Source organism: Coregonus lavaretus, assembly GCF_964263955.1.
Source record: "Coregonus lavaretus genome assembly, contig: HAP1_SCAFFOLD_1067, whole genome shotgun sequence".
In the NCBI taxonomy this organism is placed as follows: domain Eukaryota; kingdom Metazoa; phylum Chordata; class Actinopteri; order Salmoniformes; family Salmonidae; genus Coregonus; species Coregonus lavaretus.
In genome coordinates, this window is record NW_028165065.1 from 55,001 (window position 1) to 63,836 (window position 8,836).

At 46.9% G+C, this 8,836-nt stretch overlaps 1 protein-coding gene across 1 annotated transcript in view; it reads right to left on the minus strand.

Annotated features, from left to right (window-relative positions):
* Window positions 1-8,488, minus strand: part of LOC311116318 (myomegalin-like) — a gene marked incomplete at both ends in the record, with an annotated part of 50,422 nt that extends 41,934 nt beyond the window's left edge. The window contains 8 exon segments of the mRNA XM_084191413.1: window positions 1-123; window positions 226-327; window positions 404-562; window positions 680-904; window positions 1,392-1,484; window positions 1,607-1,726; window positions 1,902-2,039; window positions 7,115-8,488. The exon segment at window positions 1-123 is cut by the window's left edge and continues 15 nt beyond it. Coding sequence (XP_084047539.1) covers window positions 1-123; window positions 226-327; window positions 404-562; window positions 680-904; window positions 1,392-1,484; window positions 1,607-1,726; window positions 1,902-2,039; window positions 7,115-8,488 — 2,334 coding nt within the window.
* Between the last annotated feature and the right edge of the window lie 348 nt (window positions 8,489-8,836).

Here is an 8,836-nt window from a genome sequence, read left to right on the forward strand (position 1 = left end):
GTTGTTGGACAGTATACAGCGCAGTCTCTCCAGGTCTCGTTCCTTCTCTCTAAGGGCCAGCTGTAGTTTCCTCACCTGCTCCTCCCTCTCCTCCAGACCACTGAACTTCTCATCTATAGACCGCTGGACAGAGAAAGAGAACATCAATCATTATTAGTATGCACCCACTCGCCCACCCACCCACCTACCCATCCATCCATCCATCCAGTAAGTGTGTGTTCTTACCTCCAATGCTCTGTCCCTGTCCCTGATGCGTTCTCTCAGTCTGTCCAGCAGAGCATCTCTGGGTTTGGAGCTGTCTGCTGACTCCAGGAGTTCAGAGTACTCCTACAAAGGGTGAGGGATAGGGTTAGTGTGTGTGTGTGTTCATGTGTGCTCGTGTGTGTGTGTTTATGTGTCTTACCTGTAGCTGCCTCTCCTTGTCCTGAAGGGAGTGTTTGAGCTGGGTGATGTGCCTGTCTCTCTCCTGAACCTCCGTGTGTTTCTCTGCCTTGCTCTCCTTAAGCTGAGCCTCTTTAGCCTGCAGCTCAAAGCGAGACTGAGCCAGGACACTGCTCAAGTCCTACAGTGGGACAGAGGACAGGTTACACGCACCACCTACATCATTGCTACAGGAGTCCAGATTGTTCACGCACACACACACACACCCACCCACACCAACACATCCACACACACACACCTGGTTGTGTTTGTCGGTGACCTCCCTGTGCTGCAGTGCCTCCTTTAGGTCAGACTGGAGTCTGTCTTTAGCTCTGCTCAGGTCCTCAGCCTGTCTCTGGCTCTGTCTCTGGGCTCTCTGACTGGCCTCCAGCTCCAGACCCAGGGTGAACAGAGAGCTCTGTAACCCCACCAACTCACCCTGAAGCTGGGCTAAAGCCGCACCCTCACTGCCCCCCTCTGGAGCCTGGTAGAGCGGACCAAACAATGAAGAACCACTGGGGTTAGACTGGTCATGGAGATAGAGAAAGAGGCAAGAAAGGGAGTATCTATCTATCTATCTATCTATCTATCTATCTATCTATCTATCTATCTATCTATCTATCTATCTATCTGTCTGTCTGTCTGTCTGTCTGTCTGTCTGTCTGTCTGTCTGTCTGTCTGTCTGTCTGTCTGTCTGTCTGTCTGTCTGTCTGTCTGTCTGTCTGTCTGTCTGTCTGTCTGTCTGTCTGTCTGTCTGTCTGTCTGTCTGTCTGTCTGTCTGTCTGTCTGTCTGTCTGTCTGTCTGTCTGTCTGTCTGTCTGTCTGTCTGTCTGTCTGTCTGTCTGTCTGTCTATCTATCTATCTATCTATCTATCTATCTATCAACCAACAGTTGGGTTATTATGGCTCTTTATTAACTAGTATGCTGCTGGGTGCTTGTCTGGACCTGTCTGGGGTGTGTGAGGTCTCACCTGAGTGTGCGTGATCTGGTTGCGGTGGGCCATCTCTCTCAGCTTACACAGTGTGGCGTTCTGCCCCTCAATTAGCTGGTACAGCTCCTCGGCCTGAGGAGGACATAGAGAATATTCTGCAAATCACTACTGAGTGTGTACTCAAATGTAGTCACCTGGCTGCGTCCCAAATGGTTCTGGGGCAGCAATGTAACCTCAGTGTAGACCACACACACCTCGTTGTCCTTGGTACTGACAGAATCAGTCAGGCATTGGATGGTGCGCTCCTGGTTCTGAGCTCCCTGGCGGATGGAACGCAGTTCACACTCCATCTCACTGAGCTTCTCCTGCAACTTCTGGAGAGGGAGGGAGGGAAAGAGAGAGAGAGAGAGAGAGAGGATGAGTAAGTAGAGAGAGAGACTAAGGGACATGAAAGAGGCTGTGTGCGTGTGCATCTGTGCACATGCTTGTGTGTGTGCATGTGTGTGTGTGTTTGATGTATAGATGGGTAATGTCTCTCTGTAGCCGTACCGCGTTGTTGGCTTCGCTCTCGTGGATCTTGGTCTGCAGGGACTGGACCTGGAGCTGGGCCTTCTGCAGCTCACTGACACACTGACCTGCTGCACACTCATACTGGTTCAACTGGCTCTGCTGCTCCTCGATCAGAGTCTGGAATACACACAGAAAGACAGGGGTTAACACACACACATTACAGTCCACGTTTACCGAATCTAGCTTCTCTCACAAATTAATACTATGGGAAAGAATCAGTATTCCTATCCAACTGCTCTAGCCAGACCTGAGAGACACAGGGACAGATCTGTATAAGGAAAAGTAACAACGCACTGAGCTGGGTTGTTGGTGACTGTACTTTTGAAACCAAATGTTCTGTTCACCCATCTTTGTATGTTGTTAAAAGCAGATCCATCCTGAGGATATTCTCTTGAGAGCTCCCTATGTTCCTGTGTGTATGTTAAGTGCTCTGTGGTGCCCCTAACGTAACTTACATAACCAGTGTGTCAGCATCTCCCTTAAAGCATTTACATGTGAGCACTCACAAAGCACTCACATCCTATATTTATAGGTTTACACTATACTACGGGAGTAAATCCTACAACACACACGTAAGTAATATGAATAAGTGAAATCCCTGTTAGAATGGGAACATAGGTTAGATGTATGTGGTGGTATGTGGATTGTTATTATGAGCTGACAAAATCTCCTTATACTGTATATATACAGTAGAGGTCCAAAGAGCTACAGTACATATTATAGATACTTACAGGCCCAAGCCAAAAACATACTGTATAGCTATAGTCTAGGCCATTTGAGTAGCACGGTGAGAGATACTGCACATGCCATAGAAATATAATTACTTTGAATTAGAAAGTTATATGATTTCTAGTAGTTATATGCCTATGGTACATGCTAAAATATAATGACATCCACTAGCCAACCAGCATTGAGACAGATGCCTGGTCTGACATTGTGCGGTAGTATCAGGGCTTGCTGCCTCCAAGGCTTATTGCTGCTGTGAAAATAGGCCAATAGTGGTGCCACTCCATTCCACGTCTCCCCATGCGCTAACCTAGTTTAGTGAACAGGGCTGGGGCTGGCTGAGCCCTGAAATCACATTCAGATTAAGGAATACTCCTAAATCAGACACACACAGACACAGCCTGAATCTCTGTCACCGACTATAGTCTATACTGAGGCTCACAGAGGAGCTAGAGTCGAGATGATTGTGATTTCAGAGCGCATAGGGCTACTGTACCAAAGCACCCAATGAACCTTCATTTTATTCCAGAGGATGCTACATATCTTCTGTATACCCTGTTTGGTCTTCATTTCATGGACCTTGTGTCACGGCCTGGGTCTGGGGACTCTTTAATGTTGAGCCAGAGTGTTAGTTTCTATGTTTAGTTTTCTAGGTTTATGTTCTAGATCATGTGGATCTATGTTGGCCAGGGTGGTTCCCAATCAGAGGCAGCTGATTCTCGTTGTCTCTGATTGGGAACCATACTTAGGCAGCCTGTTTGGCACAGTTAATTGTGGGATCTTGATCTGTATAGGTTTGTGTTGGTGAACCGTTAGACTTCACGTATCGTTTTGTTGTTGGTGTTAAAGTACTCATTAAAAGATGTACGCCTATCACGCTGCGCCTTGGTCCGGTTCTTACGACGATCGTGACACCTTGGTTAGACTGCAAGGTAACATGACATTTTTTGCAGTAATACATTGAGTTTAAGTACAGGGCTACAGCTTTAAGAATCCGGGATAAAACTTGATAATGGAAAGAGTACCTGGATTATCAACACAGTTCTCACCAGTCAGCAGATTTCTGTAGCAGCCCCAAGGCAAATACCTGCTATATGCAAGTAATAATTTGAGGATATACACTGAGTATACAAAACATTAAGACATACACTGACCAGGTGAAAGCTATGATCCCTTATTGATGTCACTTATTAAATCCACTTCAATCAGTGTAGATGAAGGGGAGGAGACAGGTTAAAGAATAATTTTAAGCCTTGAGACAATTGAGACAATGATTGTGTGTGTGTGCCTTTCAGAGGGTGAATGGGCAAGACAAAAAATGTGTCTTTGAACGGGGTATGGTAGTAGGTGCCAGGCGCACCGGTTAGTGTCAAGAACTGCAACGCTGCTGGGTTTTTCATGCTCAATAGTTTCCTGTGTGTATCAAGAATGGTCCACCACCCAAAGCACATCCAGCCAACTGTGGCAAACATTGGAGTCAACATGGGCCAGCATCCCTGTGGAATGCTTTCGACAACCCTGTAGAGTCCATGCCCTGTTGAATTGAGGCTGTTCTGAAGGCAAAAAGTGTATGAAGGTGTTCCTAATGTTTGGTATACTCAGTGTAGATAGATCATACACAGCACCTCAGGTTCTACAGATGTATGATCTTAATTTGATCACCCTGTTGCGAGACATTTAAAACATGTACAGTGGGGAAAAAAAGTATTTAGTCAGCCACCAATTGTGCAAGTTCTCCCAAATAAAAAGATGAGAGAGGCCTGTAATTTTCATCATAGGTACACGTCAACTATGACAGACAAAATGAGATTTTTTTTCTCCAGAAAATCACATTGTAGGATTTTTAATGAATTTATTTGCAAATTATGGTGGAAAATAAGTATTTGGTCAATAACAAAAGTTTCTCAATACTTTGTTATATACCCTTTGTTGGCAATGACACAGGTCAAACATTTTCTGTAAGTCTTCACAAGGTTTGCACACACTGTTGCTGGTATTTTGGCCCATTCCTCCATGCAGATCTCCTCTAGAGCAGTGATGTTTTGGGGCTGTCGCTGGGCAACACGGACTTTCAACTCCCTCCAAAGATTTTCTATGGGGTTGAGATCTGGAGACTGGCTAGGCCACTCCAGGACCTTGAAATGCTTCTTACGAAGCCACTCCTTCGTTGCCCGGGCGGTGTGTTTGGGATCATTGTCATGCTGAAAGACCCAGCCACGTTTCATCTTCAATGCCCTTGCTGATGGAAGGAGGTTTTCACTCAAAATCTCACGATACATGGCCCCATTCATTCTTTCCTTTACACGGATCAGTCGTCCTGGTCCCTTTGCAGAAAAACAGCCCCAAAGCATGATGTTTCCACCCCCATGCTTCACAGTAGGTATGGTGTTCTTTGGATGCAACTCAGCATTCTTTGTCCTCCAAACACGACGAGTTGAGTTTTTACCAAAAAGTTATATTTTGGTTTCATCTGACCATATGACATTCTCCCAATCCTCTTCTGGATCATCCAAATGCACTCTAGCAAACTTCAGACGGGCCTGGACATGTACTGGCTTAAGCAGGGGGACACGTCTGGCACTGCAGGATTTGAGTCCCTGGCGGCGTAGTGTGTTACTGATGGTAGGCTTTGTTACTTTGATCCCAGCTCTCTGCAGGTCATTCACTAGGTCCCCCCGTGTGGTTCTGGGATTTTTGCTCACCGTTCTTGTGATCATTTTGACCCCACGGGGTGAGATCTTGCGTGGAGCCCCAGATCGAGGGAGATTATCAGTGGTCTTGTATGTCTTCCATTTCCTAATAATTGCTCCCACAGTTGATTTCTTCAAACCAAGCTGCTTACCTATTGCAGATTCAGTCTTCCCAGCCTGGTGTAGGTCTACCATTTTGTTTCTGGTGTCCTTTGACAGCTCTTTGGTCTTGGCCATAGTGGAGTTTGGAGTGTGACTGTTTGAGGTTGTGGACAGGTGTCTTTTATACTGATAACAAGTTCAAACAGGTGCCATTAATACAGGCAACGAGTGGAGGACAGAGGAGCCTCTTAAAGAAGAAGTTACAGGTCTGTGAGAGCCAGAAATCTTGCTTGTTTGTAGGTGACCAAATACTTATTTTCAATTTGTCTGTCATAGTTGACGTGTACCTATGATGAAAATTATAGGCCTCTCTCATCTTTTTAAGTGGGAGAACTTGCACAATTGGTGGCTGACTAAATACTTTTTTCCCCCCACTGTAGTGTATTTGAGGTTTAAAAAGGCTTCTCTACAAAAATTTCCATAAATTATAATACATATAATAATTCACATTTCCTGTTGCTGCATGATTATTTTCCTGCTTTAGCAAACTGGCTCAAATGATGGTCCTACATATGTATCTACATATGTGATATCTGATATGGTTTCCAAGTTCTAGTTTCTTTCTCAGCTTTGAACTACCAAATAAACACTGATTATTATCTACTATTTTGGCATACTTTTTGACAGAATTTTGGCTTACTTCATGAGAGCTCATTGAAAAGCACTTGCAGGCCAAAATGGCTGAAGCTACAGATGTAGGATCTTAATTTGATCACTCTTTTGTTACTGAGAAATGTCATGCACAGCAGGAAATGCAAACTCGTTGTGTATTCGAGATTTAAAAACCCTTGTAATTTCCGCTTTAAAATGTCAGACTATTTTCCCTAATTAAAAATGTATCAACCCCTACAAAATGTTTTCCATTAATTACAATACACTTAATAATTCAAATTTCCTGCTGCTGCAGGATTCTTTTCCTGCTGTAGCAAACTGGCTCAAATTAAGTACATCTGTACTGTGAAGATGACAATATCATACTATGTTTGTTAATGTGCCTCTGTGGTAGGCCAACCATGACAGCTCCACTCTCTGAGCACACACATTCATTAGTATGGCTGACTGGCCTGAGTGCTCTACATGAGAATCCCTCACTGCTTTTAACACACAGACAGACATCTGAAGGATTGTATGATGTGCATCTAGGCACATAGACACCCAAGTCATACAATGATCTCAAGACACACATGCACGCGCACACACACACACACACACACATTGATTCATGTGCTTGGAGCGCACATCCTCTGTGCATCCTCTCTGGAGAGGGAGAGGGGGTAGGAGAGGTTAAAGTGATGTAGATAGACAGCTGGATTATCCAGCTAATTAGCCAGGAGCATGGTGAGATCAAGGAATGTTCTCACGGTTGGGAGCACTGCACTGTGTGCTGAATTCACAGATAACTAACTAACCTTCTGGAATAGTCTCCATATTCTGAGATTTGTATATCTGTAGATGATTAAATATGCTACAAAAGGTTTGTAGTAAAATAAAGCATCCTATCGAAAGAAAAAAACTCATTTGATTTCAGCTACTGCTCCAGTAGCTGAAAAGTGGAAACTACAGACCAGTGGTGAACCAATGCCCAGAGCTGACTTGAGAGCTGCAGTGTTATACCTGGTGGGGACGTGGGGGAGGACACTCATGATACAGATCCTCCCACAGCTCTTCCATCTCAGCCAGGTCCAGACCCCCATCCATCCCTCCATTCTGCCTGATCAGAGGGGCCTCCAGGTCGGGCACATGGCCATGGATCTCCCCCTCTCCATTCGGACCTCCATTCGGAAAACCCAAGGCCGGCTCATGGAAGCTCAGTTTGGAGCCTTCGCTTCTGGGGCTGTGTCTGTTGAGTACAGGCAGTCTGCTTCCCTTGGGGCTCTGGACTGGCCGGTACACACAGTTCTGGACCAGGCAGAGGGCCAGTGAGAGGCGGGAGGCCGACCTCAGCGGAGTCACCAGGTGGTGCTCCTCGGAGAGGGAGTCTGAGAACCGATCATCCAGGGGGTCCTGGGGATACTCTAGCCCCTCGTCCCCGTCTTGGATTGCAGACAGCTGGCTAGATTCTCCTGCTATGTCCAGGGAGTCTATAGAGGGGCTGGAGCTGGCTCGGGCCGCCAGGGTACGGTCGCTGTCCGAAGCCCGGGAAGGAGGGTTGGACCCAGGGATCAGCGTGAGCGAGGAGGGGGTCCCCTCTGGATCTTTCTCCCCTCCTCTTCCTCTTTCTCCTCCACTCACACGTCCTCCTCCAATCACGCTAGCCGAATACCTCGTCGATGGGTCGCAGGAAATACTCCGTGCCAACTTCCTGGGTACTTTACACACAGCCTCGTAGTCTGAGTCCGCCACTCGCCACGCCGTGCACCCTCTGCATTTCCTGGGTGAACGCGTGACAATCCCACAGCGCTGTGACCCCACAGCCGTCACCTCTGACGCAGGCCCTGCGCATTGTGGGGCATGCCCATGATGATGATGATGGTGACCCCCGAACTCTAACCCCTCCTCAGCCCAGGACTCATACAGAGAGTACACCAAGTCCTCCTGGAGCAGGGCACAGTACTTAGCATGGGTCAGACTGGACATATCCACCATACCATCCCCCTGTACCCTTCCTCCCCCTCCTCCCGTATCCCCAGGCCCAGTAATGGCCCCTCCACCACTGCCTCCCTCCTCCCTGTTGGTCTTCCGGTAGAGGCCACCAATGAGGCCCCGTAGCCGGTGTTTCTCCTGGAGCAACCTCTGCAGCCGTTCAATGGACAGAGCCTCCACCCGGGCAATCACCGTATCAAACCTATACATGCGGTCCAGCATGAAGGCACACTTGGAGCAGGCGAACTCGCCGCGGCCGTCGCGGATCAGCTCTCGCCCCAGGGCGTGGGACAGGAGCACCTGCAGGTTGAGTTTGGAGGCGGGGTGGAAGATCCATCGCCGTTGGTTACCGCAGAGCTCCCTTGCGCAGATACGACACGCCTCCTTCATTCTGATGTCCAGCATTCCACACACACACACTCAAGACGGAGGTCATTCACCTGAGCTTGGTTTTTCGTGTTAAGACTTTAGTCTAATGCTGAAACACCTTTGTTTTTAATGATAAACAAGCACCTTTGTATTAAACTTCAATTTTCCTCAAGAAGAATGAATGGCATTCCCATATCCCCAGAGTTCTTCTACTGTGTCTCCTCTGATGCTCCTTGGGGGGGGGTTGAGGTCCTGGTTGCTGTTAAGTGTATAAATAATAAATAACATTTGATTGGAGGAGGTGAATGAGATAAATGAGATGCTGTTATTAGCTCCAGTTTGACTGCTCATCCATCAACATCTGTGTATTAAATCATTTAAGAT